This window comes from Anas platyrhynchos, chromosome 16 (genome assembly GCF_047663525.1).
Source record: "Anas platyrhynchos isolate ZD024472 breed Pekin duck chromosome 16, IASCAAS_PekinDuck_T2T, whole genome shotgun sequence".
NCBI lineage: Eukaryota > Metazoa > Chordata > Aves > Anseriformes > Anatidae > Anas > Anas platyrhynchos.
The window spans coordinates 5,773,443-5,789,321 of NC_092602.1; the positions used below are offsets into that span (position 1 = coordinate 5,773,443).

At 53.1% G+C, this 15,879-nt stretch overlaps 2 protein-coding genes across 3 annotated transcripts in view; one reads left to right on the forward strand and one right to left on the reverse strand.

Moving 5' to 3' along the window:
• Positions 1-376: 376 nt before the first annotated feature.
• On the forward strand, positions 377-5,100 carry TESC (tescalcin). 2 transcript variants are annotated; one of them, XM_038187250.2, is made up of 8 exons: positions 377-536; positions 3,183-3,252; positions 3,682-3,762; positions 4,122-4,183; positions 4,270-4,331; positions 4,414-4,521; positions 4,699-4,746; positions 4,816-5,100. In XM_038187250.2, exons 1-8 carry the CDS (start codon positions 479-481, stop codon positions 4,891-4,893), a joined length of 567 nt encoding a protein of 188 aa, XP_038043178.1. In that variant the 5' UTR covers positions 377-478; the 3' UTR covers positions 4,894-5,100. The 2 variants fall into 2 exon arrangements, with proteins under 2 accessions (XP_038043178.1, XP_027325603.1); XM_027469802.3 differs by having other exon boundaries at positions 378-536; positions 4,044-4,183.
• A 3,608-nt stretch (positions 5,101-8,708) lies between these two features.
• Positions 8,709-15,879, reverse strand: part of FBXW8 (F-box and WD repeat domain containing 8) — a 51,316-nt gene continuing 44,145 nt past the window's right edge. The window contains exons 9-12 of the mRNA XM_027469921.3: positions 13,224-13,397; positions 11,167-11,283; positions 10,295-10,439; positions 8,709-10,076 (exon numbers count right to left, since the gene is read on the reverse strand). Of these exons, the coding sequence (XP_027325722.1) occupies positions 10,295-10,439; positions 11,167-11,283; positions 13,224-13,397 (436 nt within the window). The 3' untranslated portion in view covers positions 8,709-10,076. The remainder of the gene's footprint in view (positions 10,077-10,294; positions 10,440-11,166; positions 11,284-13,223; positions 13,398-15,879) is intronic.

Genomic DNA, 15,879 nt, shown 5'->3' on the forward strand with positions numbered 1-15,879 from the left:
ACTGGGGGAAGGCAGTCGTGGTGGGGCCTGGCGGAGGCTGAGGGTGCCAGAACCCCCCTGCTCCCTGCTGCAGCCCCCCCGGCTGGGCTCATAGCCTCAGGGGAAGGATTTCAGCCCTTTATTTTTTTTTGGGGGGGGGTCCCCTACCACTTTTGCCTCCCCCTCCCACATTTTTCTCCCTCCATCTCCCCACCCTCCACAGGTCACAGGCGCACGGCACGGCCGGGGGACCCCCTTTTACCCCCCTGCCTTCAGCCACCCCCGATCCCCCGGCCTCTCCTCTCCCCGGCAGGGGGCTGTTAACTCTGAAACCTAACGACGGCGAGGCGGCGGGGAGCTCAGGGACCCGGGGGAGCCCCGCAGCAGCCGCCGCCGCCGCCTCCCTTCCCCGTGCGCCCGCCCTTAGCGGCGGCGGAGCCCGGTGCTGCGGCCCCCGGCGCGCCGCCTCCCGGCCCGGCTCGGCCCGGCACGGCCCGGGATGGGCTCCGCGCACTCGGTGCCCGCCGAGATGCGGGCGCTGGCCGACAGGACCGGCTGTGAGTGCCACCGGGGGGGGGACACCGAGGGGGGGGACACGGCACCTGGGGGGGAATGGGATGGAGAGGGGGTAGGGGACGTTGGGGGGCGCATGGCACCGAGGGGCGCATGGCACCTGGGGGGGGATATGGGATGGGGAGGGGGATGCGGCACCTTTGGGGGGGGTGGCATGGCAGCGGAGGGGGTGTGTGATATGGGGGGGCTGTGTGGGGATGGGGACATGGTACCTGGCTGGGGGGGGGGGCTGCGTGTCACCTGGGGGGAATGTGGCACATGGGGAGGGGGGACATGGCACTGGAGGGGGCTCTGTGGCACCTCGGGGGATGGCATTGCCTCAGGATGCTCAGAGCGGGCTGGGCTGGGGGCGAGGGGGCTCTGCTGGGGTTGGGTGCAGGGGTCCGGCACATCGCCCTTCCTGCGCCTTCCTCCCCCTCCTCCTCTTCCTCCTCCCTGGCCAAGGGCCGGGCACCGCAGCACCCACCGGGGACCCCAGGGTGAGCCCAGCCCTGCCTGCAGGCAGACAGGAGGGGGCCGTAGGGTGGGTTTTGGGGAATGTCCCGGCTTGGGGGTGCTGCCAGGATGCCCGAGGGCGGCACCCACATCACGGGTCAGTCCTAGAGCAGGGCGTACAGAAAGCAGCTCCCAAAAAAGTCCCGTTAAAACAAGAGGGCAGGGGATGGGGGATTGCATCAACTGGTCCGGCTGCTGGGGAGGGCTCAGGGACGGGGCCGTGCACCCTTGTGCCTCGAGGCCCAGAGGCTGCAGGTGTCCCCATGGTGCTGGGAGCCCTTTTTTGGGGACCATGCCCACTCCTGGCCATGGTGAGAGGCCACAGGGGCAGGACAGAGCCTCCCTGGAGCATCCCCTCCCCGGAGCATCCCCTTTAGCTCAAGCAGCACAAACAGCCGCATGCTGGGAAGCAGCAAACCTTCCTTTTAATATATATATTTATGTTTCCCCCCACCTGCTTGGACACAGGCCCGCTGTATCAGAGCGCTGAGGATGCTTCGCAGCGGTGCCAGCAGCCGCTGCTGCCCTTGAGGCCGTCCTCCTGCCGGGCAGCCTCTGCCCTTTTTGGGCAGGTGCAGCGCTTTCGCCCTTCCCAGGAGCCTGGGTTTGGGGAAAAAGGGAGGAAAATCCCTCCCTTTGCCTTGGAGCAGGGGGAGACGCGGGGATGGACCCACAAGCATCCGTCCGGTGGTCCAAGTTTTTGTCCCAGAGGTGTTTTCTGGGACATGAAAGCTTTGGGGATGCACCCACAGCCCCGATGCCGGCGGCTCCGTGGCCCGGCTGCTCCCACGGCGCCGGCGATGCTGGCACGGGGCGCTGGGAAAGGTCACGGCACCACAGCCAAAATTGGAAAGTGGAGGCCAGAGAAAGTTTCCATGTGCGTGGACAGCAGCAAGGCACGAGAGGGATTTAGGAAAAAATAAAAAAATAAAAAAAAAATAACCTCTTATGGGTGAATGGGGCTGCCCGTGCGTCACCGCAAAGCCAGGGTTGGGATTGGGGACTGCAGGGGGGGAGAAGGAGTTAGGGGGAAAAAAAAAAAACAACTCATAAGGGTGAATGGGGCTGCCCACGCATCACTGGGGAGCCAGGGATGGGGTTGGGGGCTGTAGTGGGGGGGGGGCTCAGAGCCCCCCAGCCCCATCCCATGGAGGGGAAAGGGCGAGCTGCCAGCGCGGGCAGGCAGGGAGCCGCCGCGAGGCGCAGGTGGGTTTCCAGAGCATTAATAGGGCTCTGGAAATGCTCGGCAGGATCAATACGGTTTCTATTTCAAGGCTGCGAAACAACAGCAAAAAAAAAAAAGCAGCGAGGGACGGTATTTAAACATAATAAAAGAGAGAGAGGGAGAGAGAGAGCCAGCCAGCGTGGGCTTGGTATTGACCTGTTGTCGCCCAGCTGCCGGAGTTAACCACTCGCAGCCCCCCAGCTGTATTTCAGGATGCTTTTCTCTGTAGTTTCGGATGCTTTTTTCTCTTTCTCCACGCAGCCAGGGGAGGCTGACGGCGGTGCCGGCTCCGCAAACAGCCCCGGGCTGTTGGCTCCTGGGCTCCTGGGAATTGTCACTGTCAATATTTGCAGCAGAGCGCCAGCCTGGTGCCGCCTCGGGGGGTTGTGGGGCTGGGGAGCCCGTGGGGAGCAGCTGGGAGAACAAAATAAAATAAAACCCCGCGGTGAAGCGAGGCGGCTGTGGGACAGCCCTCGGGGATCAGTGGTTTGAAGCTTGCCTTTGTTTTTTGGGTTCCAGTGCAGCTCCCCCCACCCAGCCTTTCCTCCTCCCCGATGGTACACAGGTGGCTGCTGTCAGTTTGGGGGGGGTTTCTTCTTTTTGTGTTGTTTTCTGTGTCCCATCAGCCTCCCAGCATGCAGCAAAGAAACAGCACCGACCCCAGGCTGCAAATGCTTGGGGACAGTTTGCTGGGACAGGAGCAGGAACAGGGGCAGGAGCAGGAGGGTCTTTGGCTCTTGCTGGGGCTGGGGGGGCTTTGGTGTTGTCCCCAGGCTTTGCAGCAAGTTTTGGTGCCCAGCGGTCTCCTGGTGGCAGTGGGGCTGTGCCCCCTGGCAGGACACGAGCTGGGTGTCCCCAGGTGTCCCGTGGGGAGCTCAGCCCCGTTCTCCTCTGCTTTTTCCATCGGCAGTCACCTCGGAGCAGATCGAGCACCTGCACCGGCGATTCAGGCAGCTGAGCCGGGACCAGCTGACGATCCGGTACGGCGTCCCCCTCCCTGCTGCAGGGAGACCCCCCACACACTTTTAGGCTGCCATGGGGGGGTGCCCGGCCGTGCCATCCTTCCCAGCCATCCCAGGAAGGCTGCAGCATTGCAAACAAGAAGAAAGAGGTGGTGAAGCAGTGGTCTGGGAGCAAGATCGCCCCTGCCAAACTTCCCCTTTAGCCCAGCCCTAAAAATCAGTTTGGGGAGGGAGGAGATGAGGTTGCTCAATAGCAGCCCCAGTGGGTTTGGCAACTGTATTCTCCCCAGTTTCAAATTGCTTTCATGCTGAACTGGGGCAAATTCATGCAAAATCATTCTTGTTGTGATTGCTTTGGAAGGACGGGGCCAGGATTTCTGTCCCAGCCCGTCAGGGGCTGCTGCAGCGCTGCCCCCTCCTCTGCTGTCTCTGCCTTGTTCTTTGCAGCAAGGAGAACTTCGACAGCATCCCCGACCTGGAGTTCAACCCCATCAGGGCCAAAATCGTCCATGCCTTTTTTGACAAGCGGTAAGAGCACCCCTGGCCCCGCGGGGAGGGCTGGGGCCAGCTCCTGCGTGAGGGATGCTGAGGGCAGGTTTTAAAGCTCCCGTTCCCGAGGGCTGAGATGGAGCCAGGCTGGAAATTATGGAAACTGAAGCTGAGTCTTGGGGAAAAAGCTGGTGCCAGCTCTGAGCAACACGATACCATGGCTGAGTGGCACCGGGGCCACAGGGACCCAAAAGCTTTGGGGCGGGATGGGGTGAGGGGCTCACGGCTTCGCCCGTCCCCAGTGGCTCCGCTCTCGGCAGGAACCTGCGGCAGGAGTCATCGGGGCTGGCGGATGAGATAAACTTCGAGGACTTCCTGACCATCATGTCCTACTTCAGACCCATCGAGATGAACATGGACGAGGAGCAGCTGGATCGCTTCCGGAAGGAGAAACTCAAATGTGAGGCTCGGCTGCGAGCGCGGGGCAGCCGCGGGGTGGTGGGACGGAGGGGTCTGACCCTGCCACCCCCCTCCTGTCCTTGCCAGTCCTCTTCCACATGTACGACTCGGACCACGACGGGAAGATCACGCTGCAGGAGTACCGAAATGTAACGTGGAAAGGGGGGGGACGTGGCTGGGACCCACTGGGACCCATTGGTGCCAGCCCCTTCCTCACCCGCTGCCCCGCAGGTGGTGGAGGAGCTGCTGTCCGGGAACCCCCACCTGGAGAAGGAGTCGGCGCGCTCCATCGCCGACGGGGCCATGATGGAGGCAGCCAGCATCTGCGTGGGACAAATGGTGGGAGAGGGATCCTTGCTGTACTGAGAGGGATGCTGCGCTGGCTGGGAGCTGCTCTTGGGCTGGTCATGGGGCTGTGCACCCATGGGGACACGTCCCGTGGCCCCAAGGGACCAGCCCGCAGGGGATCTGGCACCGTGGGCGCATCCATAACGCGTTCTCTCTTGCTGCACACAGGGCCCAGACCAGGTGTACGAGGGCATCACCTTCGAAGACTTCCTGAAGGTTGGTGGCCGGGCTCAGCTCCCCGCCAGGAGCCCGAGCCCGGCCCCGCTCACCCCCGGCCCCTTGCAGATGTGGCAGGGGATCGACATCGAGACCAAGATGCACGTCCGCTTCCTCAACATGGAGACCATCGCGCACTGCTACTGACCCTGAGGGGCAGGAGGAGGAGGAGGAAGAGGAGGCTGAAGCAGGAGGGCGAGGAGGACAAGGAAGAGGAGGAGGAGGAGGACGAAGCCTCCACAGCAGCACCGAGCGCGGTGCAGCCGCCTGCGTGCCTGTCCCGAGCGGGGCCGCGTTCTGCTCTCTAGAAACATAAGAGGCTTTTATCTGTAATAAAAGATATTTCTCTTTTTACTCTTTGCTGAGAAATACTCTGCCAGCGCCCGGTGCCTGACGGACTTCTCCCTGTGCAGGAAGCCTCCCCAAAACCCTGCTCTCCCCTTAAACCTGTGTGACTTTTTCCACCAGGAATTACCCCAGCTCCGGTCCCCCCTGCAGAGCAGGGGATGCGGGGATGTGGGCACACGAGGATGCAGGAGGAGGGTTCCCAGCAGCCTGGCGCTGCCGCCCCCACATGTTCCCGCTCCTACAAGCCACCGGAGATACCGGGTTGTTTACTGGTATTAATAACCGGGTGGCTCCAGGCGGATTGCTGGCTCTAAGGCAGCCCGAGATGGGAAGGCAGCGGGCGGGGGGGGGGGAGAGGAAAGGGCAGTGGTTATTTTTAGAAAAGCTGGAAAGATTTGGTTTTGGTTGTTGTTTTATTATTATTATTATTATTTTCAAAAATAGCTTCCCCAGTGACATGGAAATAGCCCCCCCCCCCCCCCAGCAAGCAGCCAGCAGCCCAGGAGCAAACCCTGCAGGCTCGGCCACGCACCCGGAGCCAGCCCCAGCCCCGGCCGGCATCCGTCTGTCCAGCTGGGCGGTCTGTCCCCACTGGAGGCTTTTTTTGCAGCTTTGCCCCTCTGGAAGGAAACCACATTGGAGCACGGGCAGCCCCTGGAGCTGGGGGATCCCCCCTTGCAGCAAGGGGAGGCAGCAGCAGGAGCAGGCGCAGCCTCCCCCTGCAATGCAGCCCCAGCCCGGGGGCTCGCCCTGGGTACAAGGGCTGGGGAGCATTGGGCTGGCAGTGATGGAGCTCCCAGTGATTCCAGCACAGCGTTTGGGGTCACCCAGTGCTCCCCGGTGGCAGCCAAATCCTTGGTTCCGCTTGTAGGGCTGCAGGACTCAAGCCCCATCCTCCTCCAGACCCCTCCTGGGCTCACCCCTGGCTGCATCAGCACCAGACCCTGCAGAGCCTCAGTGCTTGACCTCCCAGCTGCAGGAGCTGGGACTGAGCCCCTCCTCATCATCATCATCCTCACTGCACCAGACCCTCACTGCTCCCTTCCCTCCGCAGGAATCCAAGAGCCCACTGTCCAGCCCCGATCCCCCAGGTCTCAGGAGCAACCACAGCTCCGTTCCCCCTCCTCTTACAGGAATTCCTGCAGAAATGCTGTGATGAGCCCTGCTGCCCCCACCCAGCCACAGACCCATGCCCCGTCCTTTTCCTCCGGGACCCACGCAGCGGGTGCAGCACCACTGCAAAGTGTGACCAAAAAAAAACCCAACAAACCTGCAGCCCCAGGAGCAAACTCCCTAGCAGTTTTCTTGGAGCATCAGCATTTCTTGCAGCCAGCACAGGCTGCAAGCAGCATGCAAAAAGAAGGGGGCAGGACCGCAGGGTTATTTATAGCCCTTGAGCTAATTATCTGCACCCGGCTGCTTTGTTAGGGCACAAAAGGGCAGCGTGGGGCAGCCCAGGGCACCTCGACTGCAGCTTTGCTTCTCTCCTGTTTGTCTCCTCTATGGGAAACGGGATGAGGAGTGTGCAGGAGGGAAGTTACAGGGAGCAGATGAAAGGGACAGCAGGACTCGGGCTGACAAGCCTGAGCCTTGCTGCTAGCAGGGGATGAGGATAAAGGGCCCATGTCACCATTTCTGGTCCAGGACAGGCACTTTCCCCATTAGTTTCTACCACTTGAGCCACCAGCACTTCAGCTGTCTGACTGCCTCTGCCTCATCTCCCCTTCGGCAGCAGGGAAGGCTCCGAGGTCCCAGGGGCTGGGAGGACGCCAGCACTGGCTCAGATGCACTGAGCCATTAGAAATATGCAATGAAAAATCAGCAGCTGAAGGTTTTAGGGGACACTGAAGAGGGAAAGCAGCAGCCAAATGTCATTGAAAGGAAACAGGGCTGCAGAGAGTGGAAAAAAAGTGTTGTTTTTATTTTTTTTTCTTCTTCACCATCACAGCACATCAACACTATGTGCTTCTCCACCAGGACAGGGAAGGACAGTGTACCACATCGCAGCCAAGGACACAAAACACTTCCATGGGGTCTTTGGTGGTGCCCTGGGCCCATAGTATGTGGAAGGGGAGCTGTTCTGTCAGCACAGCACTAGAGCTGTGGGTGCCCTACCTCTGTCCTCTGCTGCAAGGCTGCTCTGCTCCACACCACCCGTCTCCTTTTTTCTTGAAGCAGAGCTCTGGCTCCTAGAAGCAGCTGGCGGCTGTGATACAGCCACAGCCACCCCCTTTGATCATGCATTCCCTTTGGATAAAAGAGGGAAGAAACTCGTGCTCCAGCACTTCTCATGTCCAGGGAGGAAGAACCACACGTTCTCCTTGCATGCCTCCTTCAGCTGTCCCCAGCTGCCCAAGCCACCAGCCCGGTGCCTTGCTCCATCCCCTGCTGCAACGTCAGCCTTCAGCCCCTGAATAGCCAACAGCACTGGTCCAAGTGCCCCAACTGCAGCTCCTGAACCTTGCCTCAGATTCACCCACCTGAGATGCCCCCTTGTTGAGGGAGAACCTGTGCCCAGGGGACACAGCAGGGCTCTGCTGATCATATACCGGTAGCACCAAGTCCGAGGGAGGCCCCGGCTGGGAAAGCCAAATTCATCAGCTCTCTCTGCTAAAGACTGGATGGCGACGCCGTTCTCGAAGTTATTAAGGAACAGACTTCATTTGCATCTTCTCCAGGGTTAGCTGACATTTAAACAGTTGCAGAGGCATTTGCTGCACTCCAGCACACACTTCAGCACAGTATTAATGACTACCCACTGAAGTAGGACATCATCCCTTTTCAGAATCGAAAATTAAACTCCCATCACGGATACTCTCCAACAGCCTAAGTGCCCTCATTTGCATTACGAATGCCAGTTAAATATATACACAATCCTCTGCTGTGGTACAACTTTCCTAAACAAATTCCAGTGACATGAGAAATGGACCACCCTGCGACCCACCCCGAGGGACTGCATCCAGAGCGGGCAGGACAGGGCCTCTTTCCCCACTAGATGTTACCCCAAGTCTTCCAGTACCCCAACTGGGTTGTTGTTTGGTCTCAAATTGATGACTAGGAGGTCTTCTCCGTGTAAGCCAGCGGATACCTCCATCAATTCAGGTGCATCCATTTTCTAGCAGCTGCCAGGGAGCAGCACAGGGAGACGGACACGTCCTCGCCCCTGGCAGTGCAGAAGGAGAGGGAAGTCAGGAGGTAGATGCCCGGAAAAGGTCTCAACCCACGCTGGCCCAAGGCAAACTTATCTGCTGCTTGCAGCAGGGAGATGAAGAAAGACCAAAGCTGCCCTGAGATAACGAGGCCAGATGAGGAGAGTCAGCAGCTTAACGAGCTGAGGATGTATTAAAGTGAGATGGGGCACAGGGTCACGGCACTGAGGCAAGGAGAACAATGAAGGCGGAAGCTTTCTGTGTTCGGCCACATCAAAAGACACAAGGCTTGAGCAACCCCAGAACTTACTTGTACTACAGGAACTGTTATTTATTTGACAGGTTTCAACTAAGCTCTTGTCCCAGCTACGCATTCGTGACACTTCTGGCTGTTCCAGGAATAAAGGGGGGGGAGCTGGCTTCCCAGAATGGTGGAGGGAAAAAATAAAATAAGAGACCAAAGGCTTCTTGAAAAGATAAAAATTTATTCGTCAGACAGAATGACCAGAATGACTTCCCTCCTTGCACTTCTTACATTAGTCCATCACCACGAACAAACTCACTGTTAAAGCACAAACACACCCATGAAGGTTGGCCTAGGGGTCATGGAGAACCACCCCAAGCCAAACACAACAAAGAGCTGTGAAATACTTCTTCCAGGCAGGAGGAGGCAGAACAAAGCTCTCCAGGGGCTGCCTCAGTGACCAGAGGAAGCACTGAAGCAATTTCTGTTTGACAGTGCAGCCAGCCCCTCTCTTGCGAAGGCTGATTTAACAGAACGTACTTACAAACTGATTCCATTAAGCCAGCAAAAAGTTGTTAAAACTTAACTCAATTTAAACATGGTTTACATCACCTTGGCTTGCAGCAGGACATTCACAATGGCAGAGGACAAACAAAAAATAATTTTACAACAGTAAAATGTATCCATACAGGACTTGAGCTCTCGGTCAGCCTAACTGGCTCTACCTATTTCTGTGCAGCCTGTGATTAAGGTAAATCCTTACTCCCTCTTTCACCTGAGGAATCGCATCTTAGCCCTCAGATTCTTTGTAAAATAAGCACAAATTAGCAATGCAGGGGGACTGCAGGCAGTTCATCCCCTCTGCTTATTAAACTGACACGATCAATTGCCAGCTCAGCAGTGAGGAAGGCTTTGGCTTGGCCTGGTGACCATCAGGTGGCACGAAATGCGTGAGCCAACAAATAAAGTACCTTAGAACTAACCTGAGACATGATGGCCTTGTGTTTCAGTGCACAGGGGTTATTCCACCCTAACAGACCTAAGAACAAAAAGTCACACACACATGGACATATATACAATCAGAAAACATTTAATCTAGGATTTTAGAGACTTAAAAAAAATATTACGTATTTTAAAATAATTTTGATATGTGTGGCCTGCTGAGTTTCCAGGCACCCAGTCTGGACGAGACCAACCTTCACGTTTCTCTCCATCAGCCTTGCTCTCCCAAACACCGTAACCCTCTGATCATATTCCTATTTCTAGACACATTCTGGTGCACTTAAAGGAAAAGAAGAATGAACAGCTCATTATAAGGAAAGAAACTTCAATCACGTAGGGCTCAGCAAGATGCCTGTCCTTTCCCCTCGGGACGGGCAGGCATCTGCAGGCTAGGAACTCCTCGATGCGCTCCCAGCCTGCCACCATCTCAGCAGTCTGCCACTCTGGGTTCTTGCTTCCTGACCAGCCCACGTTCCCTGCCAAGCTCGGATCAGCGGCATTTTTCCCCGCAAGCAGTGGGAATGAACGTCTGTTTGCACCGAAGCGTGCTGCTCCCCTTCATTTGTCGGTCTCTGTTCCAAGCAGACCTTTGAACAGCACAGCAACATGTTTTAGTGGTATGCTTGAGGGCAGTCATACTCTGCTCTGGTTCACAACCCCAGCTTTTTGGGTAAAACTCAGCCCTTTTGATGCGCCTGCAGCTCCTGCAATCTTTTTGGCATTCGTCCCTCGTGAACCTCCTTTTTGCCTACAGCCACGGACTTGGCAGAGAGCTGGACCACTGAAGCCAAGTAAAGTGAGTTACCTAAATGTTATCGTAGGGAACTGCGAGGCCAATGTTGTAGTTGTAGCCAGTCACTTCGTCGTAGGAGGAGCGGCAAATAGGAAGGACACTTTCTACAGCCAGCTGGTCCACTGAGAACTCGTAGGCATAGATGATTCCTCGATGCCTGTGCAAAACACAACCAGGGCAGCACGCTAGCTTAATCATATATTTTAGCAGGGCAAATTAGATTAGATTAGATTAGAGTTAGAAATTGCCAGAAAAGACCAAAATTCAGTGCTTCGGAAGATGAATATAAAAACCCATCCCCTCTGCACTGGGGCTATCTGTGCAGATTCGACATGAGAAAACTCCCACCTGCCTCCTTCCATGGACCCCACCAAGCCCTGGCAACAAACAGGGCTGAATTTAGCAACGCAGAGACATAACTGTCATCTGCTGAAACATTTCTAATCTATTCAGGAAGGGGGAAGGAAGTACATTGTAGTTTGATAGTTCAATTAGACATGCTAACATCCATCTGAGATGCAAATATCAAAACCTGGAGTTTAAATACCAGCAGCTTTCCTTCAGGAGGAGACATCATTACTAATATTAGTCAAGCAAGGGAAGAGCTGTATTCCCTGTCTGGCTTCAGTGGCCTTTAGATTCACCTGCTGAAATATGAAATGCATTTTTTTGGTGTGTGTTCAGAAGTAAACAGCCAATTCATCAGCTGTTCTGAAAGTCTTCTCTCTCTCTTTCTCTCTCTCTCTTTTTTTTTTAAACATGCCATGCCTCTCTGTTACTGCTCTGGATGATGAGTCAGGTGCTTATTGTGCCATTTTTAAACATCTAATAGAGCTGATCTTCGCAGTGCCAAAACTCCTACCCTTCAGAGCTGCCTTACTCACTTGCGGTGCGCAGTAAGGTCATCATCCATGATGCTGCTGCCTCGGGGAGTCTTCTCATCGGGGATGTTTGCAGTGATGAGGCTATGGGAATTAAACCAGATATAGCGGACTGGATGTCTGAAAAATAAACCACAGCACTGAGTGAGATGCCACTTGCATTAGACTCTTAAAATCCAAGCGCGGTAAAGGGTTTGCTCCGGATTAAACAAGAATTCATCTCCTTCAGTGCCCCCTCTATGGTCAGAAGCTGGGAAGCTGCACCTTTGGCTCCTCTCCTTCTGTCTGAAGTAGATAAACACAGCTTTTATCACCATCTAGTGGACTATTACCAGAATACAGGCCAGAAAATATTTCAGACACTTGGCAGCACACAAGCCCTGCCGGATCCGGGCTGCCTGCTTGCCTCTCTGCTGTAAGGACCGCATCTGAGGGATGAGCAGGATGCTTCCCAAAGCCAGCTGCTCAGCCAGGACCTCGCAACCCCCTCCCAAGCACTGAGCGAGGGATGATTTAGAAATCCACTCTGTGGAACAGGCTACAAGGGCTGGTGTTTCCCCCTCAATGGTGAATAAACCGACCCTGAACCAGTGTTTGCTGTTCAAGCAGGGGTAACTCATCAGGTTAAGGGCGCTCATCTCCACGGCCCTAACCTTTCTCCTGTCCTCTCCCCTGCTTCTGCCCTCGCTTTCCATTCATGACACTGGCTCTTGGCAGGGATAACAACTCGCACACCTCTTTGGTCTACGAAGGCCTTTTTGATTGAAGTGCTCCTTTCCAAGTCCTATATAGATTAAACAGTATTTTAAACATTTAACCTAATGGTTTCACTTTGAGTACATTTTCCCCTCCACACCAAAGCTCAGCAGATCTGCCCTGCTTGCCCTCCTTCTTGGCATGCTCATTAGTGCTGCTCCAGGAGATAATCAATGCAATATTGTCCTTAATGCATCGGCTGCATCACATTGGGCTTTGTAATTCACGGGGTCAAAAGAGAAGGAGATACCTGCTATTAATCAATGACAACTCCAACATGAACTTCTCTGACTGTAAATACCTCATCTGCCTCCTCTGTGGGGAAGAGGCATTAAAAGAAAAAAAAATCAGGATGTATCTGTTCATTTTATTAAGAACAGGGCATCACTCAGTGGCTAAATCCTTGAGGTCTTCATTCAGACAAAGCAGACTCACTGGGAATTTTACCTTGATCAGAAAATTGTGATTTGTAGCAACTAACAGTCTTCTGTCAATTCCAGGGTACTGATCTCAGCTTGTACTTTCAGCACTGAACATTTTGTGCTTTCAGTACAAACTGTTACTCCCTTATCAGCGTCCCCGAGTTTAAATCCCAATCTGGCTTCGCTCGTCACTGCTAAGGGAATGCACAAAGGAGGTGAACAGAAGCTCAGGTACTGTACCAGGGTGCAGAGGACAGAGACAGACACAACCAGTTACACTGAAGCCAACAGCCAGAAGTCCAGCATTTTAAATCCAAGTATAAAGTAAATACTGGTTGACACTGATAAAGTAAAATACTTGTTGAAGATAGGGCAGAGAGAAGCTGAGGTCTAAAGGTTCCAGGGGGGTGGATGGGTCAGAGAAGGAGCAGGGGAAAAGCAGCAGCAGCAAGTCCTTGGAAGTAACACAGAAAAGGCAGGGGAGATTTTGGGGGGAAATCAGTCCTCTGGTGGAAGTTTTTTTCTTTGGGGGTTAGAACTAGATGATCTTTCAGGTCCCTTCCAGCCCAAGCCACTCTATGACTCCACAAAGATGCCAGCTGAGCTCTATGGAAAATCTAGGGGTGAAAAAGCTTTCATTCTCCATTCCCTAGCTGAAGCACTCTTTAACTATGAAGTAAAAAGCCTCTGAAAGCTCATGGTGCACAGAAACACACACATGAATCCAGGCTGGTTCTCAAATCACAGGAAAACAAACAGAACAGAAAGCTTTAGATGTGGGCATGTTGTTATTTTGGTCCTGGATCATCCCATTCCCACATTCCTCCTGGCTGCCAGACCTGACAAAAGCCCTTGCGTAAGATCCCATGTAGACAAAGTTACCTGGCATGCGTTTCCCAGAGCTTGGTGCCCATCCGCTGATCCCACACACACACCATGCCCTCTTCTCCTCCGCTGACAATCTTCCAGTCATCCATCTGTACCGCAGACACCCCTAACCGGTGGGCGTAGAGGGAGCACAGCGATTCGCTTTTGCGGAGGTCATACACCCTGACCCTAAATGAAAGCAGATTAAGGACAGAGATAAAAGTGACTGTGGATATGCAGCCGCAGATATTAAGTATATTTTCAACCAAACCGAACCACCAGCAATTCACCCAGCCTTTTGCAGATAAAAGATCACAGGAATCACTTGAAATACAGAGTAGGAGATGAGGTCCTGGCTGAGGTCCTTCCACAGCACCAGCTCACTCAGTAGCGGCTTGACACTTCTTTGTGCCACTGTATTTTCACTCGGCCAGCTATTATCAAAGATTTTTTAATGCAGACTTCTCCCAACCTTCAGGCTCTTGTTGTCTTCTTTGTAAGCCATAAGCGAAAGAAACAATAAGTGAAATTTGGAGAAAGCTCCCCTAAATCTGTTCCCCTCAAACCGTTAGCAATGCTGTGAGGCATAAAGGATCGCGTATTTGGCATAGCGCTAACATACCCTACCCCTCTGTACCCAACCCATGTCTGCTAAGGCCTAGAGATAATAATATTACAAATATCAAGGAAAGGACAAGCTATTATTATGAAGATCGAGGAAGTGAAAACATGCAGCAAATCATGAGACAAATCAAGGTTTCTACACTTGAGTTAATCACCAATACTGAAACAGAGCTATCCACAAGTACCCAGCAGACAGTATCTCTTCCGGAAAAGGTTTCAAAAACACTCCTAGTGAATTTGGGCACCTTTTAGGTACATCTGACTTTCAAAAGTTATTGAATGAAGAGTTTGAAGAGAGACTTATTGAAGATAAGACTATGTTTAATGAAGCAGAATGTTAGAAAAAGAGCTTACGATTTCAACCAGTGCACCAAGTCCACAAGAATAAAGCTAAAGGTGTTAAGTTTTAAATCCAGTTCATGTCACAAAGAGTATGTTTTCTGATCCTTATGTATCAAGACTAAGAGATAAAGCAAAGTGCATGAGAGAATAAAAAAAATGCAGTGAGTGAAAACAGAAGTAAAGGGGAAATACTGATCTCAGCTGAAAAGAAGCCAGAGAAAGTTCCTCCCAGCTGAGGGCTATCAAGAATGAAACCATCAGGTACACATTAATTCAAAAAAAGGCCAAAACACACTTGTTCCAATACATTAACTGTATTTTGTTCAATACCCCCGCTATGATCCTAATGGTGTTGCAAGTCTTTCCCTTTCCTTTCTCAAATGGAGATTGCATCATATGATTTTACAAATAACACATTTCGGCAACTGAAATAAAAGGCCGCGGAACAGTCCAAAACTCCAACAGAGCAACATCCATCTGACACGCAGAAAAACATGCTGGAACAGAGCGAGGAGCACGCTTTGTGTGGCTCTGCACTCACCCTTAGGAAAACCCCCTCACAACAGTTGCTGATGGCAAAAAGGACTTCTTGCTTTCTCCAAATCCAGCAGAGAAAGGCTTTGGCTACACATTAGAGCTGTGCTTTGGGTAAGGACGGAGCGGTTTGGAAGCGTTCACACTCAGCGCTCTCCCTGTCTTCCTGCATGTGTTCTGTGTGACAATCAAAGCTTCTTCTGTTTGGTAAGCACAGTTGGAAACAAAGATCTGATTGTGTCCTGGTTATTTCATTAGCAAGGACCCAGGTTTCAGGCAGGTGTCCATTCTGGCACACCCCTGGAAGAATTACAGGCACACTTGAGTTGCTCAGATGTTTTTTTGTTTTGTTTTTTAAAAAAAGGGAAAGCATTTTGCAAATCTAATGTGATGCTCTGATGCAGACCTGGCATGGCCCTCCATCTCCTGCCTCAGCAGCTGGGCTCAGTGGGAGCACATCAGATGCATCCTAGTTCAAGGGAGCTGTAAGGAAAGCCTTCTTGTGCCCAGGCTTTGACTCTCCTGTTTGAGTGCTTGTGCAGTAAGCTCACTTGCCTTTAGGAGAAGGCGGAATACGTGTTTTGATCCACACTTTTCAGTAATGGTGTAACACTGGGTTTGCCACACTTGCTCTCCCAATGCTATTTACTCACTATCTCGGGTCCCACCAAAAAAAAGGCTGCTGTCGTGCAGTGCATCAGCACACACTCCCTACTACCAGATCTTGTACCGGCGTGAAGCACAGCGAAGTAATCAAATAAAATCACCAATAATCAGGAGTAATTTTTGAGAGTTTCACAGGTCCTACCAAAAACATGTTACTTCAGTGGGATCATCCATCATACTTTTCAAAATCATAGCTTTGACTAACAGAACAGCATACGTCAGCAACATTTTGGAAGTGCTTTATTTAATTACAACAAGACATCTTCCCAGTGGCCATGTGGCAAGGTCTCTATTTAGTACACTTGCTACATAACAGGGCTATGGAGCTTCCAGTCACATCCCACCTGTAGGTAAATTATCCCACATATTAATACCTTTCATGCAGCACTGCAGGAGAAACTGACCTTTGACATACACATGGTCCTGTCTCCTGGATGCCAAACTTATTTGCTGAACTATTGATTCCTAACCTCTTGTTATTTTAGTGATGGTCAGCCCCTGAACT